This window comes from Sprattus sprattus (assembly GCF_963457725.1).
Source record: "Sprattus sprattus genome assembly, chromosome: 6".
Classification (NCBI taxonomy): domain Eukaryota; kingdom Metazoa; phylum Chordata; class Actinopteri; order Clupeiformes; family Clupeidae; genus Sprattus; species Sprattus sprattus.
Window position 1 is genome coordinate 17021370 of NC_137925.1, and position 16070 is coordinate 17037439.

At 41.6% G+C, this 16070-nt stretch overlaps 5 protein-coding genes across 5 annotated transcripts in view; all 5 read left to right on the forward strand.

The window, feature by feature from the left end:
- LOC308367035 (protocadherin gamma-A3-like) overlaps window positions 1–16070 on the forward strand; it is a gene marked incomplete at both ends in the record, with an annotated part of 261143 nt that overhangs the window by 34003 nt on the left and 211070 nt on the right. The window lies entirely within an intron of this gene.
- Window positions 1–16070, forward strand: part of LOC308366494 (protocadherin alpha-3-like) — a gene marked incomplete at both ends in the record, with an annotated part of 52720 nt that overhangs the window by 3166 nt on the left and 33484 nt on the right. The gene's annotated exons all lie outside the window — the stretch shown is intronic.
- LOC308366497 (protocadherin alpha-3-like) lies at window positions 901–5880 on the forward strand (the record flags this gene model as incomplete). The annotated part of the gene is made up of 3 exons (XM_080840217.1): window positions 901–961; window positions 1313–1548; window positions 4621–5880. The coding sequence occupies 3 exons, from the start codon at window positions 901–903 to the stop codon at window positions 5878–5880; spliced, it is 1557 nt and encodes a 518-aa protein (XP_080696343.1).
- Window positions 6916–13199, forward strand: LOC308366498 (protocadherin alpha-3-like; the record flags this gene model as incomplete). The annotated part of the gene is made up of 3 exons (XM_080840218.1): window positions 6916–9267; window positions 12418–12579; window positions 13188–13199. The coding sequence occupies 3 exons, from the start codon at window positions 6916–6918 to the stop codon at window positions 13197–13199; spliced, it is 2526 nt and encodes an 841-aa protein (XP_080696344.1).
- On the forward strand, window positions 13635–15995 carry LOC308366499 (protocadherin alpha-3-like; the record flags this gene model as incomplete). The annotated part of the gene is made up of 1 exon (XM_080840219.1): window positions 13635–15995. One exon carries the CDS (start codon window positions 13635–13637, stop codon window positions 15993–15995), a length of 2361 nt encoding a protein of 786 aa, XP_080696345.1.

The following is a 16070-nucleotide window of genomic DNA, read 5'->3' on the forward strand; positions in this document are numbered from 1 at the left end:
GGGACTTTCGCTGTCCATAGTGTAGGTGCTTGAAATGCTGAGTGTAGCCACACTGACGGTGCTCACAATAAATGTGTTTGGGGTCGTGTGAATGATTTAGTTCCTAAATGCAAACATGTCTATTCCAAACTGCCATGCATAGAACACTCGCGTGGTGTCACTGTGAACAAAACAAATGGTGTTTCCTTGGGGGCAAATACATCACAGCTTCCCAAATCCGCCCCTTGAGACGTTTCCTTTGTGTTCGGTCTCAGTTCTCGGGTGAGAGAAGTGTGTCGGTATCGCTTGCTTTTCAGTCATTGAGGCAGTGTAGTTAACCATTAACGGGTTAACAATATGTGTGGACGTTCATTCGAGTTGTGACAACGCTTGTTAAATATAATTTGGGACGTAATGGATCCAAGTCGACGTGTCTCATGGAGGAGTATAAGGCGCTGGCTGTTTTTCCTGGCCATGCTGTTGGTTCGGAAAGGGTGTTTTGCGCAGGTACGGTACTCAGTTTCGGAAGAACAGAAAGAAGGAACTGCTGTGGGAAATATTGCCAAAGATCTGGGTATCGACCAACGAAAATTGAAGGAGCGAGGATTTCGTATTGTGTCAAGTTCAAGCGAATCACTTTTCCGTGTAAATCAAGACGATGGCATACTGTATGTGAATGGGAAAATAGACAGAGAAGAGGTCTGCGAGCAAAGTCATTTGTGTTTGATCAGCCTCAAAACTGTTTTGGAGAATCCACTCGAGATTCATCACGTAGCGGTAGAGGTGATTGATGTTAACGATCATGCACCCAGCTTTACCAGAAACGAAACACGGTTGGATATATCAGAATCGGCGCGTGCAGGTGCACGATATCAGCTTCAAGCTGCGCACGACCCGGATAGTAGCATGAATTCAGTACAGATGTATAAACTCAGTAACAACGATCATTTCCGTCTTGAGGTCAAAGACCGTGGTGAAGACGGTAAAATACCCATTTTAATTCTACAAAAACCATTAGACAGAGAAATGTCAAAAACCCAACACTTGTTACTTACTGCATTTGACGGAGGGCGACCTCCTAAGTCTGGATCAATGAATCTGTATGTGGATGTGCTGGATGTTAATGACAATACGCCTGTTTTCACAAAAGATGTGTACTCTGCCAGATTGAATGAAAACGCTCCAATCGGCACAACTGTTATACAAGTAAATGCCACCGATTTAGATGAGGGTTCAAACGGCGAGGTAATTTACTCCATAGGACAGAACGTAAACAAGAGGTTACTTAAACTATTCGATATAGACCCAAATACAGGTGAGATTTTTGTTAAAGGAACGATAGACTTTGAGGTGAGGGATAGCTACGAGATTGATATACAAGCTTCAGATAAGGGAGCCGCTCCTTTAACGACAGATACAAGTGTTACTATAAAAATTGTTGATGTAAATGACAACACGCCAGAGATGGAAATAACATCATTCTCAAATGCAATCCCTGAGGACTCCAGGCCAGGGACAACTGTAGCATTGATCAGTGTAAATGACATGGATTCTGGGCTTAATGGTAAAGTGTCTTGTTCTTTACCCGATAACATCCCTTTTAAACTAATGCAGTCCCTAGAAGATAACACATACTCTTTAATTACAAATTCGCCTCTAGATAGAGAGACCACAGACAAGTACGACATTACAATTGTTGCAAAAGACGCAGGAAAGCCCTCGCGGTCATCTGAAAAAATCTTAATTGTATTAATATCAGACGTGAATGATAATGTTCCACAATTTGAACTAACTCCATACACTTTTTACGTGACTGAGAATAATATTCCTGGAGAGTCAGTGTTTTCAGTGTCTGCTTTTGATCGGGATATGCATGAAAATGCCATTGTCACCTATCAAATTTGCAGAGATTGTGGCGAGGACAATAAATATACATCCTTTCTCAACATACATTCCAAAAACGGAAATGTTTTCGCACTCAAAAGTTTCGACTTTGAAACGATGAAAATGTTTCAATTTCAAGTTATAGCAACAGACTCTGGAATTCCGTCGCTTAGCAGAAACGTCACAGTGACTGTCTTCATATTGGATCAGAATGACAACATTCCAATAATTCTGTCTCCAATCAGTGCCAATGGTACTGCTGAAGCGGAAGAAATTTCGCGCAATGTGAACGCTGGCCATTTGGCAACTAAAGTGAGGGCCTATGATGCTGATGTGGGATACAACGGCTGGTTACTATTTTCACTCCAAGAAATTACCGACCACACTCTCTTTAGTTTGGACCGTTATACAGGACAGATAAGGACTCTACGATCTTTCACGGAAACTGACGAAGCTGAACATAAATTAGTCATATTAGTCAAAGACAATGGTAACGTTTCGCTTTCGGCAACAGCAATCGTGAAGATCAATGTGGTGGAACCAAAAGAGGCCTTTGCCTCTGCAGATGTAAAAAGCGCAGCCACTAGTGACGGGGAGTCCAATGTGACGTTTTATTTAATTATTACTTTGGGATCCGTCTCGGTGCTCTTTCTCATCAGCATATCTGTGCTGGTTGCCATGCAGTGCTCCAAACCAAATGACTCCTCCAAATACATGCAAGATACGAACTATGATGGGACATTGTGCCACAGCATCCAGTACAGATCCGGGGACAAAAGATACATGCTAGTTGGGCCCAGAATGAGTATTGGTTCTACAATAGTTCCAGGAAGCAGTCGAAATACACTCGTCATTCCAGATCGAAGGAGAACAGCCTCTGAGGAGGTAAGAAGTAGTGCCTTACAATATTTTGCAATGCGACATATGAAGTAAAAAAAAAACTCAAAATGTGTTCATAAAAGCATATTATGTGGACACAAATAATAGGTGTGGGGCTTATGCATTTGCAGAATGCCAGCTATTTATAAGTCATTTGACATTGTTTCTATGCATAATTTGATTCTTGCTCACATGTTGGCCTTCGCACTTTCAGGTGGTCTTTTATTTGATGCACATTCATACAGATCATTGATATATTAAAGCTTTGAAAGGATAGTCCATTCATCAAATGTCGCTGTCCATTCCCATGGTGCTGAATGCTTGGTGCTGAGTCATGCCTTGGCCTTACATAGAAGTGTGGTGTTTCTTTTTGTATTAGTTGGTGCGCCGTTTTATTATTGATTGAAATATTGCACATAATATATTGTAGTATATTACAGAAGTGCAATGTTCTCTCTTATCGCATGGTGTCAGTGTAAAACTAAAACAACACGTAACTGAGTGGCATTGGTTGCAGCGCTTTGGTCCCGCCTATCCATGTGGACACCGTGAATATATGCTTCCGACTGCATCTGTCATCGGCCGTGCTAAAAATCGCTCCACACAACGGATTTGTTTCTGTTCACTTTTGTGATTTATTCTACAAGCACTATCTAATGGATATACATCGAATGCTTCTTGTTTTACTGTGACAGCGTGGGTGCATGTTACTTGCCTTTAGCGGACATGGAACAAAGAGGATGCTGGGCATTGAGGGAGCCACGGTGGTGGCTGTTAAGCATCGCCGTAATATTGTTTTGGAATGGGTGCTTTGCCCAGATAAGGTATTCTATTTCGGAGGAACAGAAGGATGGAGCAGTGGTGGGAAACATTGCAAAGGATTTAGGGATTGATCCACGAATTTTAAGGGAGCGAGGATTCCGTATCGTAAGCTCGGGTGAATCGCTTTTCCGGGTAAATCAGAAGGATGGTGTATTGCACGTGAATGGGAAAATTGACAGAGAAGAGGTTTGCGATCGAAGCAGCGTGTGTTTAATCAACCTTAAGATGGTCCTAGAAAACCCTCTTGAAATACATTACATTGCAGTGGAGGTATTGGATATAAACGATCATATTCCGATTTTCCCTGAAAAAGGGAAAAGGTTAGACATTTCCGAGTCCGCCTTATCTGGAGCCCGATTTCAACTACAACCTGCTCAAGACCCTGATGGAGGCACTAATTCTGTGCAGCAGTATAAACTCAGCCAGAGCGAGCACTTTCGAATTGAGGTGAAAGATCGCGGTGCCAATGGTAAAATTCCGTTTTTAGTTTTACAAAAGCAACTGGACAGGGAGTCTATTCCAAACCACAGGTTAATCATAACTGCCAATGACGGAGGACGGCCGCCCAAGACGGGTACTATGGAGATAAGTGTTGACGTTTTGGATATTAATGACAACTCGCCAGTTTTCACCAAAGATGTCTATTCTGCCTTTCTCAATGAAAATGCTCCAATTGGCACAACAGTGATGCGAGTTAACGCAACGGATTTGGACTATGGTCCAAATGGGGAAGTGTTTTACGCATTCCATGAGGACGTTAACAGTAAATTTCGAGAGATTTTTGACATAGATGCGATTACTGGAGACATTATTGTGAAGGGACAAATAGATTTTGAAGAAAACAATGTTTATGAAATTGATATACAAGCGTCCGATAAGGGACTTGCTCCTTTGACAACAGACAAAAGTGTGCTAATAAAAATTGTTGACATAAATGATAATGCGCCCGAGATAGAAGTCACCTCCTTTTCTAGCGCTATTGCCGAAGATGCCAGAATAGGTACCACAGTAGCTTTGATTAGTGTGAATGATTTAGATTCTGGTATCAATGGAAAGGTGTCCTGTTCATTAACAGAAGACTTACCATTCAAATTAACGCCTTCTTTACAGGATAATGTATATTCTTTAGTTACGAATTCCCCTTTAGACAGAGAAAATACGTTTCAATATGATATTACTATAAGTGCAAAAGACGCAGGAAAGCCGCCCTTGTCATCTGAGAAAACAATCAAAGTGTTAGTGTCAGATGTAAATGACAACAGTCCCGAGTTCCCGCTGACTTCTTATACGTTTTATGTGAAGGAGAATAACATACCAGGGGAGTCGGTGTTTTCAGTTTCGGCCTCTGATCGTGACAATGGTGACAATGCACTCGTCACTTACCAGATTTGTAGAGATTGTGGCGATAATCCGTTCACATCTTTCCTAAATATAAATTCGGAAAATGGGAAAGTTTATGCCCTAAAAAGCTTTGATTTTGAGACTATTAAAATGTTCACTTTCCACGTGTTGGCCACAGACGCTGGATCTCCCTCTCGCACTAGCAATGTCACAATAAACGTCTTTATTCTGGATCAAAACGACAATGCTCCAATGATACTGTTTCCTGTAAACACCAATGGTTCTGCTGAAGGTGTTGAAGAACTTCCCCGCAATGTAAACGCTGGCAATCTGGTGACTAAAGTGAGGGCCTACGATGCCGACGTCGGATACAATGGCTGGTTACTATTTTCATTACAAGAAGTGACTGACCACACTCTTTTTAGTTTGGACCGCTATACAGGACAGATACGGACTCTACGGTCGTTTACAGAAACAGATGAATCTGAGCATAAACTTGTTATAATAGTCAAAGATAATGGAAACGTGTCGCTTTCAGCAACAGCGACTGTGGCAGTAAAGGTTGTAGAGCCCAAGGAAGCTTTTGCAGCATCTGACAACAAAAGCGTGGCACAGGGTGAGGAGGAAGGTGGTGTTACGTTTTATCTAATCATCACCCTGGGAGCAGTTTCTGTACTTTTCCTCGTCAGTATCATTGTTCTAGTTGTCATGCAATGCTCCAAAACAAAAGATGACTCATCTAAGTATTTACAAGACGCAGCGTACGACGGGACACTGTGCCACAGTATCCAGTACAGATCTGGAGACAAACGCTACATGCTAGTTGGACCCAGAATGAGTATCGGTTCTACTATAGTGCCAGGCAGCAATGGAAATACTCTTGTGGTACCAGATCGAAGGAGAACAGCCTCTGGGGAGGTAAGACACATGTATAACAAATTATATATTCTAGTTTGTTCTGGTAAAGTTACATAGGCGTTCCTGTTTATTCTCTGAAGTTTGAGCTTGTGTACTTTTTCCAACTGAAAACACGCTGAAGTATAATGTGCAGAAACAATGGATTAAACTGCTTTTTGGGGGGATTTTTGCTTAATTGCACCGTTTTGCGGTGTTCTCTTGTTGGAGTGAATGTCATTTGTTTTGGTGGTGGCAGCCTTTTGGTTACCAGGGCGGTGAAACTGACCTGGCAGAGCCAACACGATTTGTTTGATTTGCAACACGTTTCCAGTACCTGTTCCTAACAGTTTGCTTAATTTCATTTACACACTTTCCCAAATTAAGCTTTTTCTGGTAATGATCAATGTTTGACAAATAGAACAGCATGACAATTATCACCTGCATCACCATTCAGCAACTTGTTCTTTCAAACTACGTAAAACTGAGGTGGTATTCAGTGTCTCTTCAGTGGGGCTTATGCCTTTGCAGAATGGCAGCTAGTTATAAGTCATTTGACATTGGTTCTTTGCCTAATTTGATTCTTGCTGACATGTTGGCATTCGCATTTTCAGGCGGTCTTTTATTTGATGCACATTCATACAGATCATTGATATATTAAAGCTTTGAAAGGATAGTCCACTCCTCAAAAGTCGCTGTCCATTCCCCTGGTGCTGAATGCTGAGTCATTACTTGGCCTTACATAGAAGTGTGGTGTTTTTTTATATCAGTTGGTGATCCGTTTATTATTGATTGACATAAAGTCCATATATATTGTAGTATATTACAGAGGTGCAATGTTCTCTCTTATCGCATGGTGTCAGGGTTAAACTAAAACAACACATAACTGAGTGGCATTGGTCGCAGCGCTTTGGTCCCGCCTATTCACGAAGGCACTGAATACATGCTTCCTTCCGACTGCATCTGTCATCGGCCGTGCAAAAATCGCTCTACACATCGAATTTGTTTCTGTTCACTTTTGAGATTTATTCTACAAGCACTGTCTAATGGATTTACATCGAATGTTTCTAGTTTTATTGTGACAGCGTTGGTGCATGTTGCTTGCCTTTAGCGGACATGGAACAAAGAGGATGCCGGGCAATGATGCAGCCACGATGGCTGTTAAGCATCGCCGTAATATTGTTTTGGAAAGGGTGCTTTGCCCAGATAAGGTATTCTATTTCGGAGGAACAGAAGGATGGAGCCGTGGTGGGGAACATTGCAAAGGATTTAGGGATTGATCCTCGAATTTTAAGGGAGCGAGGATTCCGTATCGTAAGCTCGGGTGAATCGCTTTTCCGGATAAATCAGAAGGATGGTGTATTGTACGTGAATGGGAAAATTGACAGAGAGGAGGTTTGCGATCGAGGCAGCGTGTGTTTGATCAACCTTAAGATGGTCCTAGAAAACCCTCTTGAAATACATTACGTTGCAGTAGAGGTATTGGATATTAACGATCATATTCCGAATTTCCTTGAAAAAGTTAAAAAGTTAGAAATTTCCGAGTCCGCCTTACCTGGAGTACGATTTCAACTACAACCTGCTCAAGACCCTGATGGAGGCACTAATTCTGTGCAGCAGTATAAACTCAGCCAGAGCGAGCACTTTCGAATTGAGGTGAAAGATCGCGGTGCCAATGGTAAAATTCCGTTTTTAGTTTTACAAAAGCAACTGGACAGGGAGTCTATTCAAAACCACAGGTTAATCATAACTGCCAATGACGGAGGACGGCCACCCAAGACGGGCACTATGGAGATTAGTGTTGATGTTTTGGATGTAAATGACAACTCGCCAGTTTTCACCAAAGATGTTTACTCTGCTTTTCTCAATGAAAATGCTGTAATTGGCACAAAAGTCATGCGAGTAAACGCAACTGATTTGGATTACGGTCCAAATGGTGAAGTGTTTTACGCTTTCAGTGATGACGTCGACAGTAAATTTCGAGAGCTTTTTGACATAGATGCTATTACTGGAGACATTATTGTGAACGGAAAAATAGATTTTGAAGAAAACGATGTTTATGAAATTGATATACAAGCATCAGATAAGGGACTTGCTCCTTTGACAACAGACAAAAGTGTGCTAATAAAAATTGTTGACATAAATGATAATGCGCCCGAGATAGAAGTCACCTCCTTTTCTAGCGCTATTGCCGAAGATGCCAGAATAGGTACCACAGTAGCTTTGATTAGTGTGAATGATTTAGATTCTGGTATCAATGGAAAGGTGTCCTGTTCATTAACAGAAGACTTACCATTCAAATTAACGCCTTCTTTACAGGATAATGTATATGCTTTAGTTACGAATTCCCCTTTAGACAGAGAAAATACGTTTCAATATGATATTACAATAAGTGCAAAAGACGCAGGAAAGCCGTCCTTGTCATCTGAGAAAACAATCAAAGTGTTAGTGTCAGATGTAAATGACAACAGTCCCGAGTTCCCGCTGACTTCTTATACGTTTTATGTGAAGGAGAATAACATACCAGGGGAGTCGGTGTTTTCAGTTTCGGCCTCTGATCGTGACAATGGTGACAATGCACTCGTCACTTACCAGATTTGTAGAGATTGTGGCGATAATCCGTTCACATCTTTCCTAAATATAAATTCGGAAAATGGGAAAGTTTATGCCCTAAAAAGCTTTGATTTTGAGACTATTAAAATGTTCACTTTCCACGTGTTGGCCACAGACGCTGGATCTCCCTCTCGCACTAGCAATGTCACAATAAACGTCTTTATTCTGGATCAAAACGACAATGCTCCAATGATACTGTTTCCTGTAAACACCAATGGTTCTGCTGAAGGTGTTGAAGAACTTCCCCGCAATGTAAACGCTGGCAATCTGGTGACTAAAGTGAGGGCCTACGATGCCGACGTCGGATACAATGGCTGGTTACTATTTTCATTACAAGAAGTGACTGACCACACTCTTTTTAGTTTGGACCGCTATACAGGACAGATACGGACTCTACGGTCGTTTACAGAAACAGATGAATCTGAACATAAACTTGTTATAATAGTCAAAGATAATGGAAACATTTCGCTTTCAGCAACAGCGACTGTGGCAGTAAAAGTTGTAGAGCCTAAGGAAGCTTTTGCAGCATCTGACAACAAAAACGTGGCACAGGGTGAGGAGGAAGGTGGTGTTACGTTTTATCTAATCATCACACTGGGAGCAGTTTCCGTACTTTTCCTCGCCAGCATCATTGTGCTAGTTGTCATGCAGTGCTCCAAACCAAAAGATGACTCATCTAAGTATTTACAAGACGCAGCGTACGACGGGACACTGTGCCACAGTATTCAGTACAGATCTGGAGACAAGCGCTACATGCTAGTTGGACCCAGAATGAGTATTGGTTCTACTATAGTGCCAGGCAGCAATGGAAATACTCTTGTGGTACCGGATCGAAGGAGAGGAGCCTCTGGGGAGGTAAGCCACAATCATAACAAATTATATAATTAAATTTGTTCTGGTAAAGTAACATAGGCATTCCTGTTAATTTTCTGAAGTTCGAGCACTTGGAGTATACACGCTGGAGCATAATTTGCAGAAACAATAGATTAAACTGCTTTTAGGGGGGATTTATTCTTAATTGCACCGTTCTGCGGTGTTCTCTTGTTGGAGTGAAAGTCAATTGTTTTGGTGGTGGAAGCCTTTTGGTTACCAGGGCGGTGAAACTGACCTGGCAGAGCCAACACGATTTGTTTGATTTGCAACACTTTTCCAGTACCTGTTCGTAACAGTTTGCTTCATTTCATTTACACACTTTCCCAAATTAAGCTTTTTCTGGTAATTATCCATGTTTGACAAATAGGAAAGGTACATTTCGTCGGCATGAGAAATATCACCTGCTGCAACACCATTCAGCAACTACGTTAAACTGAAAGTGGTATTCAGTTTCTCTTCTCTCCTTTCCCGTTGAATGACTGCTGCCTTATATCAGCATGTGAGATTTCTATATATTGCAGTAATTTTGGGTCAAGAATGACAGTTTGCTTTAGACAGTTGCTGTCCATATTCTGAGTGCTGAAACGCTCTGCGAATAGACTGCACACTGTTGAGTGCCTATTTTTATATATTGCTCTAACTCTTAACACACCGAAGTTGCTGAAGTGTAGTATGAACTGGCATCGCATGGTGTCAGTGCACCTCTAAAGTATCGCTCCACATAAAGAGATGAGGGGGACGCATCATCGGGTCCACCCAATCAGGTTAAAAGAAGGGAACTAAACACATTTGGCTATATCGGCTATTCCACGGATGAAATACATTCTCTTATTGCATGGTGGGCGTCTTACCATTTGATCGGAGGTAACGATTTGCAAATGGATAAACAAGCTTCGCTTTTGAACGCAGAGTAATAAGATTGGGTTGTGACTTACCTCACGGAATATGGAACAAAGACGACGTCCATCGTGGTGGAAGTCACAGCAGTCGCTTATCTTCGGTTTTGCCTTTTTGTTCTGGAGAGGATCCTTGGCGCAAATACGATATTCCATTTTGGAAGAACAGGATGATGGAGCAGTGGTGGGCAACATTGCAAAGGATTTAGGGGTTGATGTCAAAACCCTGAAGGAGAGAGAATTTCGTATTGTGTCAAGTTCAAGCGAATCTCCTTTCCGAGTAAACGAGATCAACGGTGTATTGTATGTGCATGGGAAACTTGACAGAGAGCAGGTTTGCGAGCAAAGCAGCATTTGTTTGATTAATCTGAAAACTGTTTTAGAAAATCCTCTCGAGATCCATTATGTTGAAGTAGAGGTTATAGACATTAACGACCATGCCCCCAGCTTTGCCGAATCAGAGAAACGTTTAGAGATATCAGAGTCTGCACAACGCGGTGTGCGTTTTCAGCTCCAGCCAGCCCATGATCCAGACGGTGGTGCAAATTCGGTTCAGCTTTATAAACTCAGCGAAAACGATCATTTTCGTTTAGAGGTGAAAGATCGTGGCAAAGATGGTAAAATCCCAATTTTAGTCTTACAAAAGTCATTAGACAGAGAGACCACCCCAGCTTACAAGTTAGTACTTACAGCCATTGATGGAGGAAAACCTGCAAAATCGGGCATTGTGAATATAATAGTTGATGTACTGGATGTAAATGACAATACACCTGTTTTCACAGAGGAAGTGTATTCTGTAACTTTACATGAAAATGTACCAATCGGTACCACTGTGGTGCAAGTAAATGCCACTGATTTAGATGAAGGTTTGAATGGAGAAGTTATTTATTCATTCGGAAATAGCGTACATGGCAAATTACGCGAACTTTTTGACTTAAACTCGATTAGTGGGGAAATTACTGTTAAAGGACATATAGATTTTGAGAAAAACGATGTATATGAGGTAGATATACAAGCATCAGATAAAGGATCCGCACCTTTAACAACGGATAAAAGTGTGACTATAAAGATTGTTGACCTAAATGACAACACACCTGATATTGAGGTAACATCCTTCTCAAGAGCTATCCAAGAGGATTCTAGACCTGGAACTACAGTTGCACTCATAAGCGTTACTGATTTAGACTCTGATGTAAATGGAAAGGTGTCTTGTTCAATCACGGAAGATCTGCCTTTTAAATTAATGCCTAGCTTAAAACATAACATGTATTCTTTAGTTACATCTTCACCTTTGGATAGGGAAGCAGTGTACCAATATGCCGTTACTTTAACTGCAACAGACTCAGGGAAGCCACCACTGTCATCGAGGAAGACAATAACAGTGATGGTGTCTGATATAAATGACAACAATCCAGAGTTTTCCCATAATCCATATACCTTTTATGTGGCGGAGAACAACGTTCCCGGAGAACCCGTGTTTTCCGTGACTGCCTCCGATCGAGACCTAAATGAAAATGCCCTGGTTCGCTACCAAATTTGTCGAGGATGTGGGGAAGAAAACAAACATGCACCTTTTCTGAATATCAATACAGAAAATGGGGATGTTTACGCACTTAAAAGCTTTGACTTCGAAACAATGAAAACGTTCCAGTTTCAAATATTAGCGAGTGACAGCGGGAAACCATCTCGAGAAAGCAATGTAACAGTGAACGTGTTTATACTGGATACAAATGATAACGCACCAGTCATTTTGTATCCAGTTAGCTCAAATGGTTCCTATGAAGGTACAGAGGAGCTTCCTCGTAACGTGAACGCGGGTCATTTGGTCACAAAAGTGAGGGCATATGACGCCGATGTAGGATACAACGGATGGCTGTTATTTTCTTTGCACCAAATTACTGATCATACGCTTTTTGGTTTGGATCGCTATACTGGACAGATAAGGACTCTTCGTGTGTTCACAGAAACAGATGAATCTGAACATAAACTCGTCATTCTCGTCAAAGACAATGGGAACGTTTCACTTTCTGCGACTGCGACAGTCATTGTTAAAGTAGTAGAGCCTAAGGAGGCTTTCGCAGCTTCGGATGTGAAGGGCCCAGCGAATATGGGCGAGGAGAACGATGTAACATTTTATCTTATCATAACATTGGGGTCCGTTTCAGCACTTTTCATCATCAGTATCATTGTGCTGATTGCCATGCAATGTTCAAAGTCACCAGACTATAACTCCAAGGATGCGAATTACGACGGGACACTGTGTCACAGCATTCAGTATAGATCTGGAGATAAACGATACATGCTAGTAGGGCCCAGAATGAGCATCGGTTCGACTATTGCTCCAGGCAGCAATGCCAATACACTAATGATGCCAGATAGAAGACGACCGTCTGCAGAGGTAAGATAATGCTTTATAACACATGCGTTCACCATTCCAGGCATTACTTTACGACAGGTTGGTTTCGTCAGGTTTCTCACAGATCTTTCCTGTAAATGACAATCGGTGGTGAGACAATCGGTAGCCTGCACTGTTGTATCAGAGAAAGGCTAAGGACCGTCGTTAACTTAATTCAATAATGTTGTACATTTAAAGCGGAACACATGTTTGGGTGTTGCGCTGACGGGCAGAATGCATGGATTAGCAGCTTGTGCTCTGTTTACATGTTCACCTGTTGAATTCATTTTTGTGACTTGTAGTTTAGGAATGTAATTTGTTGACATAGCGCTGCTGACATCTCCTTTCGTTCTCCTTGCCATACAGTATATCTTAGTCATTCACTATCCATCCATCTTTTTCTCTCTTTGCCCATTATGGAAGGACTCTGAACGACCAGTTCGTTTGGGCTCATGGTTACGTGGCACTTAAAAGCCCTTTCTCTCTCTACCTACTTTTGATGGGAGTAGTAGGACAGATGTAAAGCTAATTAAACCAATACATGCGTTGTGTGGGTTTCCACAGCTGAAAATGTGTTATATACTTTACAGTAATTCATATGTCATCTGTAGGATGACGACTGAATCACCGATTTTGTACACGACGGCTCAAAAGCAGCCAAGGGTTATAGCCGACGTACGGCTTCAAACATGGAAATATGCTAACAAGGGTATCGGTGTTTTCTTATATTATTTAAGTTAATGAAAAACTAGTCAAACAAGACTTACACTGTAATACACATCCAGACGCATGGTGTCAGTGTACATCTAATGTTGCACTTTCCCTTTGAGAGGAAATGCATCATAGTTTTAAGGTCCTGCCTTTCGGAGGGGTTCGAGTAAACTGGCTTTGCTACACCTGCCTTTTACCGCACAGACGAACCATATAACGGATTCAGAAAACGTTTTTTGCCAGTAACAGGAAAACTATTAACTGCAGATCTGACGGTCAATGGATGGAAACTGCTTTGATTTGGATATGATTTAAGTAAAAAAACACAGTTCTTTGTGGTCGAGAACATGGAACAAATGGTATGTGGATGGTGGGAGAGATGGCAGTGGCTAGTATTTTTTGCTGCCTTTTTGTCTGGGAAAGGATCTTTGGCACAAATACGATACTCTGTTTCTGAAGAACATGAGAGAGCTATTGTTGGGAACATTGCAAAGGATTTGGGGATTGACGTACGGACATTGAAGGAACGAGGTTTTCGTATCGTGTCAGGCTCAGACAATTCCCTTTTCACGGTAAACCAAAGCGATGGTACTTTGTATGTGAATGGTAAAATAGACAGGGAAGATGTTTGCGAGCGAAGCAGCTCGTGTTTGATTAATCTCAAAACCGTTCTCGAAAACCCGTTAGAGATTCATTACGTGATGGTGGAGGTGGTAGATATAAATGACCACTCCCCGAGCTTTCTTGAACGACAAACGCGTTTAGAGATATCAGAATCTGTACCCCGTGGGGTGAGGTTTCAGCTTCAGCCAGCACACGACCCGGATGGAGGTATAAATTCAATTCAGCTGTACAAACTGAGTCAAAATGATCATTTTAGTTTAGAGGTAAAAGATCGTGGAGAAGATGGAAAAATTCCCATTCTGATCTTACAAAAAACTCTAGATAGGGAAGTTTTCACAACCCACAAGTTAGTGCTTACCGCTATCGACGGTGGGAAACCTCCAAAGTCAGGAACAGCGGAGATAACGGTTGATGTTTTGGATGTGAATGATAACGCACCACTTTTTACAGAGGAGAAATATACAGTCACGCTAAAAGAAAATGCACCAATTGGAACAACAGTTATCCAAGTAAATGCGAGTGATTTAGATGAAGGTTTAAATGGCGAGGTTGTGTACTCTTTCGGTAACATTGTGAACAGTAAATTACGCAAGCTGTTTGATTTAGACCCAGTCAGTGGGCAAATCACTGTAAAGGGGCATATAGACTACGAGGAAAAGGATAACTATGAGATAGACATACAAGCCTCAGATAAGGGACCTGCTCCACTGACAACAGACAAAAGTGTTACTATAAAGATTGTGGACGTTAATGACAACATACCTGAGATAGAGGTGACATCCTTCTCAAGAGCAGTCCCAGAGGATTCCAGACCTGGAACAACAGTTGCACTGATCAGTGTGAGTGATTTAGACTCTGGTGTCAATGGTAAAGTGTCTTGTTCATTACCTAAGCACTTACCTTTTAAACTGATGGCATCCTCACAGGATAACATATACTCCTTAATCACTAGCTCGCCACTGGACAGGGAGAAGCAATTTCAATATGATGTCACTTTAACTGCTGTAGATTCGGGACAGCCACCTTTGTCATCTGAGAAGACAATAACAGTGCTGGTATCAGATGTCAATGATAACAGTCCAGAGTTTTCAGTCAGCCAGTATGAATTTTATGTAGTAGAGAATAATGTTCCTGGTGAATCTATTTTCTCAGTGTATGCCTCCGATAAAGATCTTGACGAAAATGCCCTAGTTCGCTATCAGATTTGCAGGGATTGTGGAGATGACAGTAAATATGCATCTTTTCTTAACATCAATTCAGAAAATGGGAACGTCTACGCCCTTAAAATCTTTGATTTTGAAACATTGAAATCTTTCCAGTTTCAGGTATTAGCAAGTGACAGTGGGAAACCATCCAGAGGAAAGAATGTCACAGTTAATGTATTTATAATTGATCAAAATGATAATGCCCCTGTGATTTTGTCTCCTGTGAGTGCTAATGGCACCTCAGAAGGTGTGGAGGAAGTTCCTCGTAATGTGAACGCAGGTCATTTAGTCACAAAAGTGAGGGCCTTTGATGCTGATGTGGGTTACAACGGATGGTTGTTATTTTCATTACAAGACCTCACCGACCACACACTCTTTGGTTTGGACCGTTACACCGGGCAGATAAGAACCCTTCGGCCCTTCACTGAAACGGACGAATCCCAACATAAACTGGTCATACTGGTCAAAGACAATGGAAACGTTTCACTCTCTGCAACTACGACACTCATTGTTAAGGTGGTGGAGCCAAAAGAGGCATTTGCCGCTTCGGATGTAAAAAACTCATTAAGCAACGAGGAGGGCGATGTTACATTTTATCTGATCATCACATTGGCATCAGTATCAGCACTGTTTATAATCAGTATCATTGTGCTGATTGCCATGCAATGTTCCAAATCAACAGACTACAACCCTAAGTACTTACAAGATCCTAATTATGATGGAACACTGTGCCACAGTATTCAGTACAGATCTGGTGATAAAAGGTACATGTTAGTTGGTCCCAGAATGAGTATCGGATCTACTATAGTTCCGGGGAGCAATGGGAATACTCTTGTGGTTCCAGATCGAAGACGACGACTTTCTGTGGAGGTAAGATAAAGTTGCCAGTCAAACTGACCACAATTTTTAGTGTTTAACTGTCCCACATTCAAAATTACACGTTTTCAGAGTTTC